General features: G+C 52.2%; 11 protein-coding genes across 11 annotated transcripts; 5 read left to right on the top strand and 6 right to left on the bottom strand.

Moving 5' to 3' along the window:
- Positions 1 to 1640: 1640 nt before the first annotated feature.
- On the top strand, positions 1641 to 3873 carry J4E88_004231 (uncharacterized protein; the record flags this gene model as incomplete). Its single annotated transcript, XM_049397878.1, has 5 exons — positions 1641 to 1711; positions 1758 to 2166; positions 2213 to 2315; positions 2369 to 2937; positions 2992 to 3873. The coding sequence occupies 5 exons, from the start codon at positions 1641 to 1643 to the stop codon at positions 3871 to 3873; spliced, it is 2034 nt and encodes a 677-aa protein (XP_049256323.1).
- Positions 3874 to 4588: 715 nt separating this feature from the next.
- Positions 4589 to 5770, top strand: J4E88_004230 (uncharacterized protein; the record flags this gene model as incomplete). The annotated part of the gene is made up of 1 exon (XM_049397877.1): positions 4589 to 5770. The coding sequence occupies one exon, from the start codon at positions 4589 to 4591 to the stop codon at positions 5768 to 5770; it is 1182 nt and encodes a 393-aa protein (XP_049256322.1).
- A 150-nt stretch (positions 5771 to 5920) lies between these two features.
- J4E88_004229 (uncharacterized protein) lies at positions 5921 to 6589 on the bottom strand (the record flags this gene model as incomplete). Its single annotated transcript, XM_049397876.1, has 1 exon — positions 5921 to 6589. One exon carries the CDS (start codon positions 6587 to 6589, stop codon positions 5921 to 5923), a length of 669 nt encoding a protein of 222 aa, XP_049256321.1.
- A 172-nt stretch (positions 6590 to 6761) lies between these two features.
- Positions 6762 to 9047, bottom strand: J4E88_004228 (uncharacterized protein; the record flags this gene model as incomplete). The annotated part of the gene is made up of 1 exon (XM_049397875.1): positions 6762 to 9047. The coding sequence occupies one exon, from the start codon at positions 9045 to 9047 to the stop codon at positions 6762 to 6764; it is 2286 nt and encodes a 761-aa protein (XP_049256320.1).
- A 720-nt stretch (positions 9048 to 9767) lies between these two features.
- J4E88_004227 (uncharacterized protein) lies at positions 9768 to 10225 on the top strand (the record flags this gene model as incomplete). Its single annotated transcript, XM_049397874.1, has 2 exons — positions 9768 to 9783; positions 9852 to 10225. The coding sequence occupies 2 exons, from the start codon at positions 9768 to 9770 to the stop codon at positions 10223 to 10225; spliced, it is 390 nt and encodes a 129-aa protein (XP_049256319.1).
- A 614-nt stretch (positions 10226 to 10839) lies between these two features.
- Positions 10840 to 12501, bottom strand: J4E88_004226 (uncharacterized protein; the record flags this gene model as incomplete). Its single annotated transcript, XM_049397873.1, has 2 exons — positions 10840 to 12293; positions 12342 to 12501. The coding sequence occupies 2 exons, from the start codon at positions 12499 to 12501 to the stop codon at positions 10840 to 10842; spliced, it is 1614 nt and encodes a 537-aa protein (XP_049256318.1).
- A 1726-nt stretch (positions 12502 to 14227) lies between these two features.
- J4E88_004225 (uncharacterized protein) lies at positions 14228 to 15771 on the bottom strand (the record flags this gene model as incomplete). Its single annotated transcript, XM_049397872.1, has 2 exons — positions 14228 to 15391; positions 15445 to 15771. The coding sequence occupies 2 exons, from the start codon at positions 15769 to 15771 to the stop codon at positions 14228 to 14230; spliced, it is 1491 nt and encodes a 496-aa protein (XP_049256317.1).
- Positions 15772 to 16472: 701 nt separating this feature from the next.
- On the bottom strand, positions 16473 to 17912 carry J4E88_004224 (uncharacterized protein; the record flags this gene model as incomplete). The annotated part of the gene is made up of 8 exons (XM_049397871.1): positions 16473 to 16498; positions 16551 to 16585; positions 16639 to 16761; positions 16816 to 17050; positions 17097 to 17224; positions 17389 to 17621; positions 17667 to 17674; positions 17729 to 17912. 8 exons carry the CDS (start codon positions 17910 to 17912, stop codon positions 16473 to 16475), a joined length of 972 nt encoding a protein of 323 aa, XP_049256316.1.
- Positions 17913 to 18435: 523 nt separating this feature from the next.
- On the bottom strand, positions 18436 to 19049 carry J4E88_004223 (uncharacterized protein; the record flags this gene model as incomplete). The annotated part of the gene is made up of 5 exons (XM_049397870.1): positions 18436 to 18600; positions 18663 to 18763; positions 18875 to 18908; positions 18960 to 18998; positions 19047 to 19049. 5 exons carry the CDS (start codon positions 19047 to 19049, stop codon positions 18436 to 18438), a joined length of 342 nt encoding a protein of 113 aa, XP_049256315.1.
- Positions 19050 to 19227: 178 nt separating this feature from the next.
- J4E88_004222 (uncharacterized protein) lies at positions 19228 to 19532 on the top strand (the record flags this gene model as incomplete). Its single annotated transcript, XM_049397869.1, has 2 exons — positions 19228 to 19323; positions 19374 to 19532. 2 exons carry the CDS (start codon positions 19228 to 19230, stop codon positions 19530 to 19532), a joined length of 255 nt encoding a protein of 84 aa, XP_049256314.1.
- Positions 19533 to 21024: 1492 nt separating this feature from the next.
- J4E88_004221 (uncharacterized protein) lies at positions 21025 to 21885 on the top strand (the record flags this gene model as incomplete). The annotated part of the gene is made up of 1 exon (XM_049397868.1): positions 21025 to 21885. The coding sequence occupies one exon, from the start codon at positions 21025 to 21027 to the stop codon at positions 21883 to 21885; it is 861 nt and encodes a 286-aa protein (XP_049256313.1).
- Positions 21886 to 22615: the final 730 nt, after the last annotated feature.

The following is a 22615-nucleotide window of genomic DNA, read 5'->3' as shown; positions in this document are numbered from 1 at the left end:
CTCCGCCCTTGGACACAGGCTCGACCTTGGCGTCGCCCTTTTACTCACGACATGTTGCCTCAATCGGGTTAGCGTCTCCAAGAACGGTAGTCTCTCCAACATGAGCAACAAATCAATCTCGCTTGCGATACGGTTCAGCCTTTGCGGCGTATTGGCGACTAATAGTATCGTGGGAATAATGATATCTTCACAGTTTCCTATGCTCAAGCTTCGGGATGGGTCAAGCTGTGATGTTTCGTGACGAAATCAGGACAGAATTGCAACTATGGGGAGGCTTCGTCCTTGCAAAGTTACAACATTCAAAACATTTCGCTATTCCCTGCTCATCGTTCGGAGTAGGATCGGATTTGGTCCTGGTGTTTACACTGCACTTGCGCAGCTGTTCCTGGGCACGTGCTGAGGCCAAAACAGAGTTCGTGTACTTCAAGCAACCACGAGCTCTTAGATCAATGTTCGCGTGAGGCTAATTGATACAATCGATCTCATTACCTCGACCCGCAAGGTGCGACGATGCAAGGTCGAGGTTTACGGTGTTGATGTTTGCTCCTGCTCCGCCAAGCCCGAGCTAGTTGTGTCAAAGGAAAGACCGCCTGCGATACCGTGACGCTCGCTCCTTCTCAAAGTCCAAGTATAGGCTGGTCGCACAACACATGCTCAGCCAGATATACAATGCATTAGCGACACGGTGAAGGGAAGGGTACGTTCCGCACACAAGAATGCTAACAGGTGTTATGCCACACCGTTGGAAAGCAAAATCGAACGCCCGCCGACCCGCACAGACCGAATGCATTCGATGGTCCCCGCTGACGGCGTGATCCCAACGCGATGTGGCATCTGGGGCTGCCAATCCCGCCAGAAAGATAAGAGATGCTGAACAACCAATGACGCGTCGCGACTGGCAACTAAGCGAGCCTGCTAAGATTGCCGCTGGAAGCTTGACGGAAGAGACGCTGGACGAACGCTTTTTCCGTGTTCCAACGGCTTTCCTGCATCTTGCCATCGAGTTTTCAACCCTTCGTCTCGGTACTTTCGACGTTCATGGCTGAGAGGCTGCGAAATCGTCAGCGTTTACCTCTCGCAATGCAATGCATTCAACGACGCGATATACAGCCGCGTTTTGACAGCCACGAGCAGCTGCCTGAACCCAACGATCTCAAAGCCGTGCAGGCCTGCGATTGGTTGCAGTTTAGCTGTGAGTAAAAGCTGCCACACAAAAGTTAACATCTTATCTACATTGTTCCGCTGCGTTATCGGACCATACCGGGGTTGGAAGATCGTTTCCGCACATGGTGTGCATCCTCCTGTTGCCCAACCCCACGAAAGCCTGCAGAACCATGCAGATGTCGTGCTGTGATCGTTGTCACCTTAATAATTATCCGCGAATATGCACGCTAGCCCTACGATTGGCTATACCTGCCTTATGCGTCCGGCCGATGAACGGTGATGTTCTTGCTTTATCATGGTTAAAGCCCTCTCCTAGAGGTCGTATGCCGGCAGATCATGACCGAAGCTTTCTGCGAAATCTCCCAAGCGAAGCTAAGCAGTAAAGTTAAGTATATTTCAACTTCCGGCATCCCTCTGGCATCGCGCTTTCCACTTACCAACTGCTCGTCACCTGAGGTGTCTTTAACTCACCCAGCATGAGTACACCTCCGCCGCTAAGCCAAGGCTTTGGCTATGGCATTGTGATCGGTTTAGGCTTTGCCTTCTCGTAGGTCTTACGTCTCCCATACATGGACATTACTAACTCGGCAAAGCTTCGGTATGATCTTGACGACATTCGTGCTGAAGAGATACAACTATGAACTCCAAACCTCTGAGATGTTCTCGACAGCTGGTCGTACAGTGAAATCGGGACTCGTTGCGTCAGCCGTAGTATCATCTTGGACATGGGCGGCAACACTTCTCCAATCGAGCGCAGTCGCCTACCGATATGGAGTATCTGGCCCTTTCTGGTACGCCTCGGGAGCGACTGTGCAGATCATCTTATTTGCAACGATTGCTATCGAGCTGAAACGAAGAGCGCCTAATGCACATACCTTCCTTGAGGTTATTCGAGCCAGATACGGTCCAGTCACGCACGTCGTTTTTATGGTCTTTGGTCTCTTTACCAACATCCTTGTCACTTCGATGTTGTTGACTGGAGGCTCCGCTGTTGTGACTTCGGTACGTCAAACGCGGCGAATGATATATCTGTACTAACCTAACCAAGCTCACCGGCATGCCGACTGCTGCTGCTTGCTTCTTGTTACCAGTCGGTGTAGTACTATACACCATGTTTGGAGGCATCAAGGCCACCTTCTTGACTGACTACGGTAAGTTACTTCCTTCTGCATTTGCAGCAAAAACTCTCTAAGATTACCTCTAGCACACACTGTTGTCATTCTGATCATTCTCTTGATGTTTGCCTTCACCGCATATGCGACCAACGAGAATCTCGGAAGCCCTGGGAAAGTCTTCGATCTACTGGTACAAGCCGCAACGGATCACCCAGTCGAAGGAAATGCTGGAGGCTCTTACCTAACCATGCGATCCAAAGAAGGTGCAATCTTCTTTGTGATTAATATCGTGGGCAACTTCGGTACTGTGTTCTGCGACAACGGATACTACAACAAAGCCATCGCTGCCAGTCCCGTCGATGCTCTTCCCGGATATATCATTGGTGGTCTGTCCTGGTTCGCGATTCCATGGCTAGCCGCTACCACAATGGGTCTCAGTGCGATTGCACTAGAAAACAACCCTGTTTTCCCTGGCTATCCTAACCGCATGGCTGACGCTGATGTGACGGCTGGGCTTGTGTTGCCCACGGCCGCTGTTGCCCTGATGGGTTCGGGAGGAGCGGCTGCAGTACTGCTTCTCGTATTCATGGCTGTGACCAGCGCCATGTCTGCTGAGCTAATTGCTGTTTCTTCCATTTTCACTTATGACTTCTACCAGGTAAGCATGGCCGTACTGATCACGAAAGCGGGTCAGTAAGCTGACGAGATATAGACCTACGTCAACCCTAAAGCTACAGGGAAACAACTCATCTACATGTCTCACACCATGGTTGTCGGCTTCGCTGTCGCAATGGCAGCCTGGAGTACAGGGCTTTACTACATCGGCATCAGCATGGGCTACCTATATCTCCTCATGGGTGTCATAATCTCTTCCGCTGTCCTGCCCGCCACTTTAACGCTGATGTGGTCAAAGATGAACTGGGTCGCAGCAACCTTCACACCACCTCTCGGCTTCGCCTGTTCCCTCATCGCTTGGCTCGTCACCGCCCAGAAAGAGAGCGGCGAACTCACTGTGCTCACTACCGGCGCCAACAACCCTATGCTAGCAGGAAACGTTGTCGCCCTCCTCTCTCCCATTGTATTCATTCCCGTCTTCACGTACGCTTTTGGACCCCAGAATTACGATTGGCAGAGCATGAAGGCTATCCGCAGAGGCGACGACCACGACCTTGCTCTTGCCGCGAACGTCGATCTAGAACGGATACCCGGTGAACAACGACGAGCTATCGAAGCTGATGAAGAGGAACAAGCCAAATTACTCAAAGCATCGCGTATTGCGCGCTGGCTCACGCTCTTCATGGCGATATCTTTCCTCGTGCTGTGGCCCATGCCCATGTACGGTTCTTCGTATATTTTCAGCAAGAAGTTCTTCACTGGATGGGTTGTTGTGGGCATTTTGTGGATGTTCTGCTCATGCTTCGCAGTAGGGCTATATCCGCTTTGGGAGGGGAGAAAAACAAGTGTCAGGACATTCAAGTCGATATACATGGACATCACGGGGAGGAAGAAGCCGGGTAAGGGGCCGATGGTTGTGGAGGGTGAGGGCACGGATACACCTCCGGAGGCTATGGATGAGAAGATGGTGCAGAAATGAGTTGTAATCGGAAGAGAGCAGGATTGTCCATCGCTGTCTACCTAAAGAACACGATCGTAAAGGCCGCGTAGCCGGAGACTGAGCAGCCTGGGCATTAGCCCACAAGGCGGTTCCAAGCCACTAGTGCTACAATCGACGTGTTGCGCGAGATTCCTGATAGAGTATACCAAGATGTTTCAAGGCTATTTCCGTCGGCACATTTCGTATTTGCCGGTGTTGACCGAAGTTTTCTAGGATGGGTCTCTGACCATTGGATCTGGTAGCTATGCCTTCCGTGGTCTAGCGTCGATGAGGCTCGGCTTAGCGACCCACGTGGCAATAGCCATCCCACGCAAAAATCGCTACCCCTAGATGTACCGGCTGGCCCATTCACAGTGCCGCAAGTCGTCTTGTACATGTCGAGTGTGACGGGTACTACGATTTTAGTATGCAATGTGCAAACCCGACGAAGCAAGCTCTTCTTGTGCACCTGCCTTTTGGATCCAAACATACGCCCACGATGCCAAATGACAGGCGGTGAAAAGATCTAGAAGTCACGACTTTGCCCGAGCGTGAGGCTAAACTAAGTATCGTCAAATTGTCCCTTGCCTTGGCCGATTGATTTTTTTGACTGAACCCTTGTCTCCACGTCTTCTCCAGTTCTTTCCTTCTTCTCTCCACATTCCTTTTCCCTGTGCGCGTTCCTTGGCCGGTTCATTTGTTAGCGAGGCGTCAGATGAGTGTCAGTCTTACAGGCAGTTGTCTGCCACCATCAAGCAGTTTACCACCTATCCGTTCGCTACTGTCGGCATCGGAGGATCAGATCTTCGCCGCTCTTAAGAACCTGCAGACGCTGTACTGTCCTGTACGCCTTCCAACTACTATCTCACACCCGACATCGAAAAGAGAGCACACATCCATCGTCTCACCCCCTGGACCCGCGGATTCCGGTTACGCGTCTCAAGACGAAGGCGAAGATGATGAGAACCAAGTCACAACCGAAGAGGTGACAGCAGCTCTGCGTGCAGACCCATTCGAGCGCACTTTTGCCACCCAATGGCTAAACTCGCTCCTCGCGCGCTCGGAAGAGATGGAAGTCGATGACGATGTACGAGAAAAGCTTGTCGATGATGCCGGCTTCATTCTTTCAACCCTATTCGAGAATGCCGATGAAGAGGAAGAGGCGCTGACACGAGACTTCTGCTTCCCCACATCCTCTGGAGATTCAGTCAAGGTCACGCTAAATGATGCGCCACTGTCGAGGACGGATCATACAGCTGTCGGACTTCAGTCCTGGGGTGCCAGCATCGTACTCAGTAGCATGATGTGCGCCGAGCCAGAGCGCTTTGGACTGACTGAAGACAGTCTTGCAGGGAAGCAGACAATCATCGAGCTCGGTGCAGGCACTGGACTCGTCAGCTTAGCAGTTGCGAAATTACTTCCTGTGGTCGGCGCTGGACCCGTCAGCATCACGGCGACCGACTATCATCCTGCGGTTCTGGAGAACTGCAACGCAAACATCGAGACAAATTTTCCTTCGAGCTCATACGACACATCACCTGTAGAGACTGCAATACTGGACTGGGCCCAACCTCCCGCACACATGAAATCAGCATCAGATCTTCTCATCGCCTCGGACGTAGTCTACGCTCCCGAACATGCCGCCTGGTTACGTGATTGTGCGGCGCATCTCCTGGCTCAGAACGGTGTATTCTGGCTTATGGTCACAGTGCGCAAGACGGGCAAATTTGAAGGCATTCCTGATACTGTCGAAGCCGCTTTTGAACCGGAGTTCTGTGTCAAGAGCGACAGCGGGTTGACGTTCAAGATCCTTGAAAGAGAATTTGTAGAAAAGAGACGGGGTATTGGACGCGGTGACGAGAGTGGATATAATCTTTATAGAATTGGATGGGCATAGACCAGAGCGATTTATAGACTAGACAGCGCAAGCGACCTAGCGGGCTTCATCAGTGCCCACGATGTTACGAATTCAACACCCAGATCTAAGACCTTCACAACGAACTAAAGTGCTCTTTCTTAAGCACCAGACACTTCCTCATCCTGACACTCAGTAATCCCCAAATTTGTATCTTACTCGCGCAAGTTTGTCCGCTTCTGGGTACTTTTCGACGTTGACAGCTACAGTCGCGACACCGAGGGGGATATCAACCGTCCGCAAGATGCCCAATAACCTTATTGCAAACACCCACAACCTATCGTTGACCTCTAATCCCTTGACTACGAACGGCTCAAGTGGCCGCGCCAGCTCCTCGATTGGTATGAGCACAGCGAGCTTCTCGAGCGTGTCCTCCATATCGTCAAATCTCGCCTGTATTCCAGGAATTATTTTTAATCCAACATCCCAAGCCTCCCTCATATGCTTGAAGTAGGCGCTATGAGCCTTTCTCGCCATGAGGAATCTGGCGTTGTTCATAGGATCGGTCGGGTTGTCGAGCCATTCTGCACCGGCTATTTGTGCTTCCGTTTCTACCTGCTTCAGTTTGATCTCTGCCAAGTCGATGAGCTTTCGCAGAAAGTTTTGTGTCATGTTCAGCAGTCTTCCAGTATCCTCCATGGGGCCATTGATCAGTTTTACAAGAGCAGGATCCGGAGCATTTTCGGCGAAGTCTTTCCATGCCCTGCGCTGCGATTGAAAGACCGAGTTGATGCGAGTGAACAGGTATGTAAGCGGGGTAAGAGTGAATTTCAGGACGAGTTTCTTAGTCTGGGAAGACATGCTTTGGTTAAATGACCGGTGTTGGTTCTTGGAGGGTCGTGAAGAAAGTGATGATGCGTCGGGTTTGCTTCTTGTTTGCATTATCGTAAAGGAAACGATGAACAAAGCTTGAGGTATCGCAAAGCCGGAACTTCATATACTGTCAAGCATTCGAAGAGATAGATCGCATGTACTAGATGCCGTCTCCCCTCTTCCTCTTCCTTCTCCCGTCGCCTGCTACAGATTTCACCTGACGCCGTTCTTCAGTTATGCCCGCGAGAGGGAAGACACATGTTTCCATTGCCTTGCCTCCCGCACACCACACTCCGTTCACCCATCTAGCGCTATGCAGCAAGCGATTCCGCTTGTCACACGCCTCTCGTATCCCCTCATCGGAGCCTACGCCGACTTCCAAGATTGCTAATCGTTCTTTGTCGTAGGTGTTACGTGCCTGGTCCCAGCTCGTGAAAACCTTTGCAGGGCAAGGTGCCTTGTCAGAATCGAAATGGGGTGCCTGCTCCGTCATCCAACCACCCGGTTCCGGCTTAACGAAGATGGCGGTGGGCTCTGTATTTGGAGGCGCTGAAGCCAAGCGCGCCAAACGGAGCTCTCGGTCATCACGAAGAGCTTGATAGAGTTCGAACATCATGTCAAGTACGTACGGTGCAGACGGTGGTATGTTTGGTCGCGAAGGATGTCCATCGAGCGATAGATGTCGACTCATGTAACCGACGAGCTGACTTGCTGGCCACAAGGCCTCCAACTTCTGAATCAGTGCACTCAGTGCTGTATGTGCATCCTTTCCGAGCTTCGCACCTCGAAGCACCGGACCTCGGCCTAGATCAGATAGAGCTTCTCGATCCGAATCTGTGAGACAGAGGCTGAGCGGGTCTGTCCGTATTCTTGATCGCTCATTAGGGAATAGTTCGAACAGATAGCCTTTTGTCTCAAGACCACGAGACGTAATGGTTGGGGGCTTGAAACGACAGCGGTCGACGAAACTCTGCTGGAACTTCAGGTTGGGGATAGTAAATTGGTGTTGACATGCTGCCAGATACGACTGTAAGGTGTACCGCATCAGACTACTTTCGTTGGGAAGACGCGCATAGTCAGGTGGTTCCCATACCGTACTCTGTAATATCTCCCCATTCATCAGTATAAGTGCGAGTAGGGCTACAGAAAGGCTGTATCTGCCGGGCTCATGTATGGGAGATCCTTTCGCGATGTTTATGCGGTTGGTAAATTTTAGAGCGTTTGCGAGGATAGCGATCCTATCCTCCTCGTTCTCCAACGAGCGGCTGCAAATGTCGTCCAGCACACAGTTCGTAGTCGTTCGGTACGCTGGAACCTCGCGGCGGCTTCCGTGCTGGTGCGTCTTGTCATTACCAGTAGCACCGTGAATGCCATTGCTCCAGGGAGGCAGATGTCCGTCCTGAAATGGTACATAGCTCCTGTTGAAGATATTGTATTGTTTGAGCTTTTTGAGTATGTCAGTGTGAGGCCATTGCCACCGTTCCTGTCGTTCCTCAGGCCGAGCCGCCAAGCATAACATTGTCGCATTCTGTCGGAGATCCTTCAGGTTCATCTTCAATTCTCCAGGGATGTCACCAAAATCATAGCCTCGATCTTTTTGAATATCTTCAGAACACGGTATGAGCAACGTCATCCTGTTTGAAGCCAAGTGATCTTCTTGGAATATCCAGCCACGATCCCAGCGAGGGTCGCTAAGAATGCGGAGAATAAGCATCTGTACTGCCAGAACGTCGACTTCCGGTCTCAACTTTGGGTTCTCTCTCATGTCCGGGTCGACGAAAAGGCGGCCTTGTAGTAGCTCTGATAGAAGATCAACTTCGCGTTGATGTGCAAGCTCCACGGTGAGTAGCCCGACCGAGACTGTGCTGTCGCCATAGACTACGTCCATGATCTGAACACCCAGTTCCCTGTCTTCTGGCCACAATCTTTCGTCTCCCGGTCTCTGATATATGCACTCCCTATCGATCCATACTTTGGACACGTTTATACTCTGCGCAAACCGGATCACCCGATCCATGTAGCGGTCTGGAAAGTCAATTTTGTGCGGCTTCGCACCCGGTCTCCTGATGCGATAGTCGTATACAGTTGGCTTAGGCTCATCGTAGAGAACCTCGTGTTTGAGCTCAGCCCATTTCCACGAGACAGCAATGTAATCGTCTCCGCCGTCGTCGTCTTCACACTTCGTAATGGGGATTTCGCGCGATGGTATCTTTCGATCGTGGAGATAATCGCGAGCCTTAGCTAGTGCGTAGCGGTGGTCTTGTTTCTGCTTCTCTGCCTGTAGATCCGGTACTCCGGATATATCCAGGAAGCGCAGATTCGATACCCATTCTTCAGCTCTTTGCCGATCAGCTGGGATGTGTTGAAACTCTAGCAATTGCTTGCGGAAAGCAGCGATGTCGCCATTGAAGATTTCGCCGAATGTCTTGTGTAAATCATTTTTCATAGTGCAAGTGTGTGCTCCAGAGCTGAGCCTGAATATGGGTAGACGGAGTGATGCAGGTGAGATGAGATGAGAACGGAAACGCGTCGAGCTGAGACGCGCGCGCGTTGTTCCACGTCATCACGTGCTCAGCTTGGCAGCGACGCAATAACGCGCAACCGTCCCGACCTTATGATGCAACAGCATTATTCAAATCAGATGCAAAAGTTGATGCACCGCAAGCTGCTCGGTCTCAATATTCGCCGCAACTACCTCGCCAGCGTCCAGAACTATCACGGTCGTAGCAATGGGTACTTCTTGGAAACACAGATTGATTGCAATAGTGCGACGAAATGCAACAAAGTAAGCCGCTGCGAATACGTTCAAAGGTACTTCCCAGCCACTCGAAGGTGTTGTCCGCTGCTAGGGATCGTTAAACTTTGAAGTAATTTGAGGAAAGAGATGCGAGCCTGCCGAAGAACTAGTCCACGTGCTCCATCCAGAAGCGGTTATGCCTCGGCATGATCGTTTCAAGGGTCTCGGCCCACTCACTCATTCACATGCTTCCCCAGATTCGCAGCTGCATACATCATCACTGCTGTCACAAGCCTCCGAAGCTCTTATATACCCCAGACTGTTCTGCACTCGCGATTCCGGCTCCACAAACCTCTTCCGCCTAGCTATCATCGCCATCAGTCTCTACCTCCCCCGAACGCGCATCACCACTAGCAACACATCGCCAACATGTCTCTCAAGAACGGTATGCACATGCCGACCCTACGAAACCTCCTATGAAATCTCAGAATAGTGTAACTAACACACTTCTAGACGAATTCCCCGCCTCCGCCGCCTTCGACGAGATTGCGCAAGCCCTTTCCGCTTCCGACGCCGACCGCAAAGACGCCATCAAGAACGGCAAGGCCATCTTCGCTTTCACACTCAAAAACAAGGCCGGCACACAAGAAACATGGTACCTTGATCTCAAGGAGACCGGCACAGTCGGCAAGGGTCCCGCCCCGGCTGGCAAGAAGGCTACCGCCACATTGGTGCTGAGCGACGAGGACTTTGGCAAGCTTGCGGCCGGCAACGCGAATGCTCAGAAGCTGTTTATGAGCGGGAAGTTGAAGGTCAAGGGAAACGTTATGAGCGCGACGAAGCTGGAGCCTATCTTCAAGAAGGTGCAGAACAAGGCTAAGCTATAGATGCGAGGCTGGAGGCGAATATGTATACCAATTCAAGCGGGTGTTACGCAACACTCGGAGTTTGCTTCAATAACCGCGTTTCTAATGCATGGGTGCCCAACGACTGAATGGATGCGAACTACTATCACTTGTACATGTGCTATATACATTCAGCTTTAGGCGCGGACATGGCCTGTAAACAAGTGTGCGGACGCCTTGCAGGTACCGCAATAGACGAGCACAGCCTGGAGTCGGTTCATCTCAAAGTAGACTTCCGCATTACGCTGAATCGATGTGATGCGCAAACATAAAGTAAGGACCAGAAGGAAATGTCATTGAATGATCGTAAGGTCATACTATTCTACTCATACCATCGTAACTATGCGCAAACGTGATTTTCGGAGTAGTCGTAAAGGCCGTAGAGACGTTGAGTCGTAAAGAGCGTGAGGAAAACAAGACAAAGGAGAGACGAAAAGAGAGGACATGAGAGGCCGTTATCCGAAGCCCAACAACACGAACGATAAAGACAGAAAGCAGACGCCGTAAACCATGCCCGAGGGGTATCAACCGTGACGTACCACAGCAAAACTCCCTAGTACCAGACAAGAACCCAGAAAAACACGCACGCAGCCACCTTACCTCACCATGACAGGCGAGCTGCCTTTCCAGCTCGAAAGATGCAGGAACCTCTTGCCTCCACCCCAGAAGCTATCTTTCTTATTCGACTGTCGCGGTCTACCCAACCACCTCGACAGTGCATGTTCTCTCCTCTCCTTTCCACTAACCTCTTCGATGGCCTGTTCGACCTCCTCAAGCAACGGGCCCATGACCCGCGGCTCGGCATCAATAGGCGAGAGCATAATGGGAACATCCATGACCTCTTCTTGGTACTGCTTCCATCGATCGCTTCCAGAGATGGTAGTCAGAGGTTCAAGCGCGAGATCCCAGTCGCCCTCGCGCAGTTTGACGTCTTCAAAGTTGAACTCGCGGAGGGAGCGCTTGTGCTTTGTGATGAAGTCGCTGATTTGCGCGGAGTCCATGAGCGCGTTTTCCAGTTCCATGACACGGAGGCGAGGGAACTTCAGGGGGCGGGGACCATTGGTTTGGCCGCGGAGAGAGGGGTGGGTGGACTCCTCTCGGCTGGGAAGCATGCAAGGTTCACGGTCAAGTGAGAGGGGTGAAGGGCCTCGCTCGCCTTTCCAGCGGAAGAAGACACGCGTTAGGCCGCGTGAGAGTGTGGCGAGGTAGGCATGTAGGATGCGGAGGTGTTCTAGAGATTGGGCGCGGGTGCGCGATGAGCTTGAGTTGAAGGGTATGCTTTCCATGCAGATTGAGAGGCGACGGATTTGACCCCAGCGCTTGGCTGAGGATGGTGTGCTGCCGAAGCCGTGCATGGGGTGGAGGTATAATAGGCCACCAGGGTGGATGGGGTGGAGGGAAAGAGCAGAGAGGCTGTACAATGGAGCGCGCTCAATGGCGATGCGGAGAGAGATGAGCGCATAGTCGACTACACCTCGTCGGTGTCGAAGTGAGCCAGTAGATCCCGGACATGAGACCTTGAGATGCGTGAGGTTGATCAGTTCAGAGAAAGCGGCGCAAAATGCAGGGACATTGGTCGCGGCATGGAACAGTGGTGGGTACTGTTTGATGAGCAAGTCCTGCATCTCCCAGCTGCCGTACTTGGGTGCCTTGTCTTTGGCCGGTCCATGTTGCGGTGTCTGGACTTGGGGCTCGTAGATGAACTGCTTCTCCGTGCCAGTGCACGGGTCGATGATGGGTGGCAAGCAGGTCTCTGGGCCATGTGGCATGTGGAAGGTAAAGGTCTTGACGTGACGGCCTATCCTCGATAGCGCTTCGATGCGCGCTGGCTTAGAAAAGGTCGATGTCTTGAAGGTCACGGTCATCTTCTCAAAGAGTCGTGGCGCGGCTTTCGATGAAAAGTCATGGCATACAAGGCGGAAATTGGATAGGTCCTCAGTTTCCATGTGATCCAGTACGTTGTCGCGGCAAGAGTCGTTTAACCAGAAGCGCAAGAAGACTGAGCTTGTGGAGAGGACCAGGTTGCAGATGGAGCCATTGGAACGAATCGCTTCATGACGTTAGAATGAGTGCGCGCGCATTGCGACGGGGTACTTACATCGTCCATCTACTGTCGTCGCAGGTGTCAATGGGATCTCTCCAAACAGTAACTTGGAGCTTGCGCGCGATACTGTTGTCGCAGCGCTGGCATAGCTGTTCTGGCTCTCACCCGAATGTGAGCGCTTCAGTGGCGGTGGCGACGATCGCTGTGAGTACATGTTGTAGAAGTCGAGTGGGTCGCATGCAATAGTGTTGGTTCGTAAAAAGGTCGTTTATTCTTCAAGGTATCAATCTCGTGGTAAATCTCAAGTAAATCGTAAAAGTCGTTTCAAACATCCAGCATTCGAAAGAGTAAGAGCGAAACCTCAGGAAACAGAGAATCTGACGGGACCAGCCACGACCTCGTCCCCAGCTGTATTTACCACAGCGCGGTGCATGGTTGCAAAGCGGGGCCAGACGCTACTACACGTGAGCTGCAGGTGTGAGTCAAAGGTCGTTCCCCTAGATGCCAACGAGCCCGCCACCGGATTCCCAACTCTTAACGCAAAGCAGCCGAAGAATTGATCAGAAAACGCGACCATCTCGCGGTGGGTAGACGTGTATATATGGTGTTAGACGCGACGATTCGACCAAGTGGTCGAGTGGGGCTGCAGCCTGGAGCCGGCTTGAAACGTTTCACGCAATCTGACCAACCGGTTCGAAGCATGCACGGGATAGTGTATGCGGCTCTTGCATTAGTCTTGCATCGTGTCTGCATCCGGGTCTTGGAAGCTGTGGCTAAACAGTCACGACTGGCGGTCAGCGATCCCGTCGCGTGCAGGGCTGTTACTCATCCCGTAAGTCAGGCACGACGCGTCTGTTAGTGCGCACAGTGGGCTCTGGACGTTGCTCTGGAGAGTCGCGATTCGAGGACCACAACAACAACAAATGCCGTGCTTGCATTGGTGCCGGCTATGCGCGTCTGTTTTGAAGGTGAAGGCTGTTTTGGACCAAGCTATCGATAGCTAGCCGGAAGGCGCGTCTGTGGCTAAGGCAGTCACTCAGTGTCAACACCATCAGAGTATCGTGACCACATTGTATCGCGTCGAATGCACGATACAGCCTTTGGAGTGGGCGGCAGTGTCTTTGTTTGTGGTTTTGGTACATCCGATACCTACAGCGCGTTCGCAATGTTGCTCCCACTGACGCGTCTGCGCAAAGCTCCCAACCACAACAAAGCTAGCGGTCGCAAACATCTACCAGTGGCACACCATGACCGCGTTAATGCCTCACACGCCTCACTTGATGGCTGGTGACAGGCATGGCTTGCATAGTGCCATTCTGCCGCTCTCCACCGATCTGCCGTGTAGCTTCACCGGTCACACGGTATGCCCCGCACCTGAACACATCTATCCAAGAATGTCGTCTAGACGTACAAGCGTTTTGAATGATTACATTGAGCTACATAGTGATTTGGTATTACAGCCAACTGTAACGAGGAAAAGATTGCGACATACACCATACTACAATATACTGTTTCAGATTGCTCCGCCGACAACTACAGAAAACCTATTAGCAAGGGTGATTACTGGGTAGATAGAGATCAACCTCCGCCATAGAACTGCTGCATGCCCCCACCTCGGTTGCAGCACGCATGCTTCTTAGGCCCTTCGCTGCGGCCCAAAGGTTCTTCTTGGTCGCATGTCGCCCGCCTAGACTCGCTCATTCCCTACCATATCGCCACTTCTCGACGCGTCCAGGGTGCTGATCCACGGCATATCCCTGTTCCTTGACGTTTACAGAGGAGTTCGTTTCCTCTCAGGTCGTAACCATCATTGGTGTCCATGGAAGAAGGTCTTGGCTGTGATCCGCGTTGATGTACCGACAAACACGTAGTGTAATCCTCAGGGTGCATAGCAGCTAGACTTCAGGCTGTAGAAACGAACATAGGCGTAGTATACGTCTTCATCGTCTCTTTTCGTCGGAAAACCTAGGCGCGCCTTCGGGTGCAGGAGGGGGCTGGTAACTACCTCTGTACCCATTGATCGGGGGAAGATCCTGTCCAATCGCGTCCTCGTAGCTCGGCGGCGCATCGTCATAAGCGGGAGCATGCTGGGGCTGTACTGGCTGCCCAAAAGACGCGTTAGATGCGTTGAAACCTCCTTGTGTTGGCGTTGTTGGTGTGTGAGCAGCTGCTTGGGGCGGTGGGGCAAGTGTGGTGGGTTTGTCTGCAGGGAAACCACCTTCCAGGAGTGCTTTGGGTGGCGCGATGCCCGAGTAGACCTTGACTGGTAGTCTGAGGGGTAAGACAATGAGCTGATCTTCACCGTGCTTGTAGCTCCCATAGCCAACGCCAACACGTATCTCCAACTCGTAGAAACGCGCGAGGTTGCAGGACGTGAAGGTGGGTGGCACCGTATTGGGTACCGGCTTCCCAGACCAGTACTCGGCATTAATGGGCACTTCCGTATCCAGAGGGTCAGAAGGACTTCCAATGGGAATGGCCATGTTACTGAAAGAGCACAGAATCCAGCTGTTCGACTCTGTCCGTGACACCTCATGCGCGCGTACCTTGGTATACCCTATCAGCTCAATCTGGAGCATCTGCAGATATATGTTCTTTGTGCGCGCGCTGACGTTCTTCACAAGTAGTCTCAGCGGTAAGTCTTGGTTGCTAGTGAGAATGGCAGGATTAGGCAATCGGGCATCAATGGCTATCCGAGGTGGCACACTGCCTGTCGTCGGTGATGGCGGAGCACTTCCTGTCGAGTTCTTTCTATCAAAGAAGCTCATTCGTTTGCCTGCCGCTACACTGGGAGCATTCTCAAGGAACTCATGTTGTCGCCTCGCATACGCCTCGCCGTCTGTCTTGTCGGGTCTCGGAGGTTCAATCGGAAGGAAATTGAAGTTCGCAATTGCCCTGGGATTCTCCTTGAAGAACTGCGGTCTGTTTACTGTGACCTTGACAAAGTATCGTATCTCTGCCTCCCCCGGAAATCCACCCAGTGTAGGAGGTAGTGTCGCCTTTACGTGTTGTGTCGGAGTCTTTGCGAATTCGGGTATCGCGTTCGAAAAGGAAACGTTGGAGATGGGGTTATTCGTCTGCTGGCATTGCGTATTGAGAGGAAGCTGAGAGGGTTGTTAGCTATATGCGATATGTTGACGTGTATTGCGCGTTGTACCTTGAACTGGAACGGGTACTCAAAGGACCCGGCGTTGATGGTGAAGGCTGCCTTCGGATTCTGGGCGACATCTTCGGGGCGCACATTTGTCGGCCACACCACCTGTGTCTTGTACAGGAACTTGTGGACTTCCAGCACTGGTCGCTGTTTGTCTGGTCTGTTTGGGTGTATGGGTGCCAGCAGTCGCGTCCTGCTTTCGCCCTCTAGCTTCACGATAATGCTGCTAATGTTGGTCGGATTCGGCACCCGCAGATGGACTCTGCCTTGGATGACGTCGAGATTGGTGTAGTGCTCGTGAGGGTTCTCGAGCACTATGTTGACGATCATCTTGAAGGTTCGCGTTCAGGATTAGTGGCCAGTATTTCAATGTTGCTTCCAGGCACCGGGTGGCTAAGTAAACGGGTAGTCGCGAAGCTTGTAGAAGTGAACCGACATGTCAAGGATAAAGGTTGTAGCTGGGGAGCAGACGATCAATTTAGCGCATGAAGTCAGTTGGTGATGCAGCGGCTAAGCCTGGGGAACGCGTGTCATGTCGTGGGAGTGTTTGCGATGCGGGCTGGGCATCTCCAGAACGGATGCCCGCGGGGTTCCTTCTGCCTGACCAGGGTCCGTCCCCAACGTCATAACCCAACGCGAAGGCTTTTCAACGCAATAATCACCCAAACCACTCTCTTGCACGGCTTCTGCGGCAACGCTCAAGGTTGTACCTTGAAGAGAGTATCTTTTTGCGTATTTACTTAAACTTTGAGTGTACATATTCGGCATGCCATGTGCCCATTTCGGACAATGTGCCGGACACAGCCACAGCCATAGCCGCACTTCCGGGCTGAAGCTGACCCCTGTCTTACATGAGCATCGCGTCGTGTGACTGGGCGCAACGCTTCCTCAGCTGAGGCTCATTAATCAATAGCCTTCTATCAAAGGGCGGAGCTGAATTCCACGACGACGCACAAGCTTGCTCAGACGTCAGATACAGGAGGACCAGAACGCATCCACAATTGCGACTTGTTGGTGTGCATCTGGCAAGTTCACAGATCTTCTTTGGCCAGCATATCTGTGATCTGTGTCAGTGATCTGTCACGAAAGTTTGGACCAGAGCTACTGACCGCATATGTCAAGATAGAATGCAATGGCATTGAAGCTACATCATGGTCAGCTCAAGTTCAGCAGTCGTTGTGAGCGTTGCTTCCATACTTGCGCTTGCTGCCCGTAAGCTCCCAAAAGAACCACTTCAGCCGGTTCGTCCAGTTGATCAGGTCGAGATGGCTTACACCAATCAAGGTGCCTTTGTAGTCGCCCCACCGACTCGACTCGACGCTATCAACGTGGTTAGTTGTCATTAAGCGTACCAAACGCCAGCCGTCCACGCACCTGACCAGGCCATCGTTGATGCCCTCCTTTGCCTTGACGATACTGTGGGAAGGCGCAAAGACGGACCATCGAGTGGGTTCGAGAGATGCGCCATATGAGTAATACTTGACATCAGGTATGTCTGGCGTCTTGGGATTGAAGTTATTCTTCATGTACTCTTGCGTGAGTTGGGAGAAGGCGCCAGTTTCAAGACCGAAGTACTCCATAACACTGTAGACGCGTTTGATTCTGCGTGCTAGAAATGGTTTAGTAGAAGCATTCAAGAAGTATCACTGACGTACGACCGATCGTCTCGAACATGTAATCTGCAAAAGCAGAACCTCTGTGTGGAGTGGCTATGGTGGTCAAAGAGAGAATCTTGAAGTCAGTCGGCCGGAGCTGGCTGATCATGTATCGTGAGTCGAGACCCCTACGTGTATTTAGCAACTGCACTGCGTGGGTGTAGGTACTGATTACCCCTAAGTAGAGGTCAGTCACTCATTATTGTATCATGTCAATGTGTCAATACCATGCTATGCCTATGAATTGTTAGTGGTCTGCGATGCAGCATCTCATTGGGTCAATTCAGCTCACGCGATAATGTTGACCTGCTTTCCCTTCGCTTTGAGCGCAATGCTCTCCGCCAGTTTCGCAGAGCGCGCCTCGATACTGCCACTGGCTGGGACCGCAGCCACGATAACCTCGATGCCCTTGTGCGCCAGCGCATCTGTGATGCCACGCCAGTATTGTATGCCAGGTATGAACTGTCCTGCGAGCCGTAGTTCGTCGAAGCCTAGCAAACCGTGTGCAAGAACTATGGTGTGTTTCTGGAAGGGTCAGGGGTGCGATGTGCGAAGGACGAAAGCACATACAGGTGCATCTACTTTTCGTTAGCTATTTCCAGAAGTTGAGTTTGATAGTGGCATGGGCATACCATATTTCTCGCGCATTACGGCAAACTCATCTACAATCTCGCGACCAAAGTCGGAGATGCGCGGGTCTTCTTTGCGACATTGCGAGCTGCTGAATTGGCGTGTCGAATTTATTGGTGAGAGTGTACATGATGTGATTCTGTATACAGGCGAGCGAATGGTCGCTCGAGCACAGATTCGTATCATTGGGTGCAGCGCATTGTATTGCAGTTTGGGGGCGCGTTGATGCTCGAGCGATAAAGTTCCACAGCAGTGACGTAGGCCCTCGGGAAGCTAGGACGAACGTGGGCCAGGGTCCACAACGAGTAGAGAGGTGCAGCAACAACGGAAGATATAAGCATTTCGTCTGCTATTTATACCTGCGAGGTAAAGAACACAGTACAGATGCATACTTCTAGGACGTCACCAATGCAGTTGTATGCGATATACAAGAGTATCGGGTTGGTGACCTTGGAAGACTGGAATGTATTTCACGATAAACATCAACTCGACTATTAAGCCTAGAAGAAAAAGGCATGTTGAACTGTAATACATTCACCAAACTCGCAGCATATCGTCTATTGTTGGTATGTTTGAGGCCGATAGATCGACCTTGACTGTCTTGGGCCCGTCAAAGATCATGTACAAGGAGCGCTCTTCTTCATATGTCTCCTCAACAGCATCGCAGTAGTCTGAATCTACGCTTCGTCCTATCCCCCGTGTTGGTGCTCTAGTCCTGCTTGCCCGGTGGCTTGGGGTGCGCGTTTACGACGGCCTCGATGAGCTGGTCGACGACCTTGCTGCCAGACTTGTTGCCAATCTCGTCAATCTCCTTGACCTTGGCATCTGTATCCTTCTTCGCGTCCTCTTCAGCCTTCTGGTTGCCTGAGCTGTGCTGCGCCCTAGTTAGTCTCCCATCTTCGTTACGCGTATAGTAGGTCGTCTCGGCCAACGCACCTTCTTCTCGAACTCCTGGTATTCGGACTCCTTCTCTTTCCTGTAGTCCTCGATCTCCTTCTGTGCTTCGTTTCGGGCGTCCTTTACTCGCTTCGTACGGTCTGGGTCGGTTAGAGTGTTGATGCGGCTGGGTACGTCGGGCGTTGTTTACATTCTCTTGCTGGTGAGCGGTTAGCGACTACCCGAACAGACAAGCTTGTGTGCTGAAATACCTTGCTGGACAATCTTCTGAGCTTCGCGCTCGGCCTAGGTGCGGTGTGAGCTATGCGGAGGTTGTAGTGGGTTGCGCTGCCTTACATCGAGCAGGGTCTGGATTCCCGCGGAGTTTTGGGCGGACTGCAGCTGTCAGTGTTCGCTCCGGTATCCTGCTATTGATGTCCTCACCATCTTGAGTGCTGATTTGCGGGGATGTTGGTTGTCACAGGGTAGAGTTGCGGAGAGGCACGATGCAGCCGTAGACTTGGCGGAAGGAGCTCCAAGGCCCGAGCTCCCACCCGCAGAGAACCCGCTCCAACTTTACTCAAGGCCTCGTCCCCAACCTCGCCTCTACTCCACGGTCCCCGCCATGTCTCGAGCGTCGCAGATCACACTGGCGACTACCTGCGTCACCGCAATCGGTACCGTAGCATTTGTGCATTGGTCGCAGAGGAACGACAAAGCCGTGAGTACTGCGGAACGGACATGGTCAAGGAAATATCTAACTTATATCAGGCAATGCATATGGGTGTCATCCGGGACTTCGAACAGCAACGAGTTAAGCGCGAACGACAGGCCGACTTCGAGATGCAGAGAGAACTCGAGCAGGAATACAGGAAATACCAGACAGTGTCGGATGGAGGCCCCGCTGAACCACCACCGCAAGCACGATGATAGCCCTAGTAGACCATTTCTGCTGCGCAAAGCCCGGCGACTGAGAGACATAGCGCCACATCAGCCTTGTTGCCCGCAGATACGGTCACAAAGTACCAGGCCTACCAAGTGCCCTGGCTGCGCCACCGCTGAACCCAGACCAAGGGACCGGCGTATACATAGCCCTACGACTATCGGTGGCCCATCAACGGCTCGAGATGCGGAAACTCCATTCACATGTGCAGTAACAACATGTAGGGTCGCGCGAACAAATCAACAATTATATCGTAGAAATTGTTCACAATGAGGACCAGGCGCTCGACGGACAACAAAGAGCTTTACTGAAGAAGCAGGCCAGCGGAGGAATGGAGCATGTGGTGCGGCCATTATCCAAGTATCACGAAGCATCGTTTACCGTTTAGGCGTCCTGCACCGCAGTACGATGATACTCCGTCACAATTGCCAAGCCTTTTACTCTGGTCCTGTCGTCAATCCTGCCACGATGCTGCCCATTGTCAATATCGGGTTGTGCCAACAAAGCACCATGCGCTTCGAGATCCATACATGCAAGACACAACATTCATTGTTATCGTTCGCGCAGATTGATGCGTGCAGTCCCACACACCCAAGATTGCGTTCTTGGCGCTCGTTGTTTCCGCGCCGTATGCCCAGAGCACATTTGCGCACCAATGACGAGGTTCCATGGTAGTGATTCATAGCGATTGCAATGCCTCCCGCTAACAAACCACATCGAGGCGCAATCGGATATCCGGCAGAGCTTGCTCCCTGGTTTGTTGGTCATCCAGTCTGTGATGCGTTTGGCCACACTTCTGGTTCGGGAGGCTCGTTTAGTGCCTCGGCAGATCAGCAACTATGAGGTCATGTACCCTGAGTAATTCGATGCACTTGATCGATTTGCACGTCATGCATATTCTACAGTGAAGACTTTCAGGGAGAGACTCAGGTTGTGGTCGAGAGTGAGAAGGTATCCAAATTGTGTCAGGAATTTATGCAGCATTGCGCCCATTCGAGCAGATCAACGGCGCTTTTACGGCGTATACCAACGGGCACTCAAGGGAATCGCATGCTTCAGCCACAAAAGTCCATGTGATTTAGCCTATAGCATGGTCAGATCGGGAACAACTGGTCAGGCACCCAACTGCCTGCTAGATTATGGCGTTGAGCTTGGCTGGTATGGTGGCGGGTCGCAACCGACTAAGCTTTACCCTTTGCCCCAGGCTTTCTTTGATGACGCAGGGCTGTGCAACCCATGTCTTCCGCCAGCACAACATTAAAGACCCACGCCTGCCTCTTCACAAACCCGTACATTGATCCTACCCTATACCTAGCAACTCCGCTACACAATCACATTGCAAACATCTTACGTTTTGCGTTCTCATAACACACTACTATTACACCCCTGTAACTTTATCGGTATTACCTCGACCCGACGTCTGGTGTCGCAAATTACATCCGCGAATCTCCTGTATCACCGTCACACATCAACTTCATCATGAAGTTCTCACAGATCCTCACCGGCCTCGTTGCCGCACAAGTAATCAGCGCCGCCTCGATACCCGAATCCAACGCCCTCAACGTCCTCGAAGAACGACGGGTTGTTCCTCCCTCCGAGATCGTCTCACCAGACCACACACTAGAGCGTCGCAAGGGAGGCGGTGGCCGTGGAGGTGGTGGCGGAGGCGGTGGCAGTCGCTCAGGTGGAGGAAGCGGCGGTGGCGGCTCTTCGGGACGTACATCACCCTCCTCCAACGCTGGTGGCCTATCCTCCGCTGGATCAGGTCGACCGCGCACTTTCGGCGGTGGACAATTCTATGGCGGCGGTGCTCGAACACCCTACACCGCTGGTTCAAGAACGCCCAAGGGACTCGTTGCCGCTCCTCTGATTGGAGTAGCCCTCGTAGTGGCCATCATGCCCGGTCTGTGGCTCCACAGCGCCTACCCTTACTATTACAACAACCCCTACCGTTTTTACAACCAGTCCGCGACCAACGACGATGACGACAACGACAATGACCGGCGCGCACTATGGACACGCCAAACGCAGGGCCGCAATGAGTCTCTTCCCGTCGTGTGCTTGTGCGAAGAAGAGTTCGTCTGTGGATGCGACGAGAACGACGACCAGCAATACCTCAACGATCTTGTCGGTAACGGCAGCTATGCCGCACTCAACAAGACCCTCGTCACAGTTTCTGATGTCAACGGCACCAGGTCTCTTGTTTTAAATGGTACCCTTGAGAAAGGCACCACTGCGCCTGGTGGCACTGACGAAAGCGGAGCTATGAGCTTAAGCGCCGGAAAGTACGTCGGATACTACGCCGTTGGCATGATGCTGTTGGCTGGAGTCTTGATGTAAGATCAAGCAACGCTCGACTTCATGGATGGGAGATGTATAATATGACGACGTTACGACTATTTTAGAAGAACACCGGGGGCGTTTGGGGGATTTTTCTTTGTTCAGCGGGATTCTTGTCTGGATAGGACATTTGATCCCGCCAGGCTTGGTGGAAGATATGGATATACCCCCAAGTCGATTGTTCTGGCCTTTTCTGTTTTGAGGACCTTTATACGTATCACTCAATAATAGACCCTCACATTTTCGAACAGGACGTTTGCCCGTTGTTGGGATATGCTGTAAGGAACAGGTGAATCTCCACTGTGACTTATCGTAAGCTTTATAAGCTGTTAACCCTGTCGTGATTCCTTCGTGTCGCCTCGGGCAACGGACGATGTTGGGTTGCTCGTCCTGAGTGCAATGATTCCGGTCAAGACAGTGACGCCCTGCTACTGACTCATAGGTTATTGTGACTTCGTGGAACCAACACGCGGAGGAGCAACCGAATATTTGGAGATAAAGAAGGCGGTGTATACCATGTATAGAATGATGCAAGTGGGATATCGTATCCAATGCTATCCAAAGAACATACGAACAGCAACCGGATATATCTTCGCCCTGTTTCCGGTGAGTGATAACTAGGCAGTGCCGACATCGTTACAGGTCCCGAGACACTCGCCTGGTACCGTATCTGCGGGAACGATGGGCGAGATGGTGCGTGGGGTATTCGAGCGCATGTAAGTCAGCTGAC

Source organism: Alternaria novae-zelandiae (assembly GCF_023758075.1).
Source record: "Alternaria novae-zelandiae strain BMP 2774 chromosome Unknown scaffold_7, whole genome shotgun sequence".
In the NCBI taxonomy this organism is placed as follows: domain Eukaryota; kingdom Fungi; phylum Ascomycota; class Dothideomycetes; order Pleosporales; family Pleosporaceae; genus Alternaria; species Alternaria novae-zelandiae.
The sequence above is the reverse complement of the archived record's forward strand: the minus strand, read 5'-3'. Positions and strand labels throughout refer to the sequence as shown.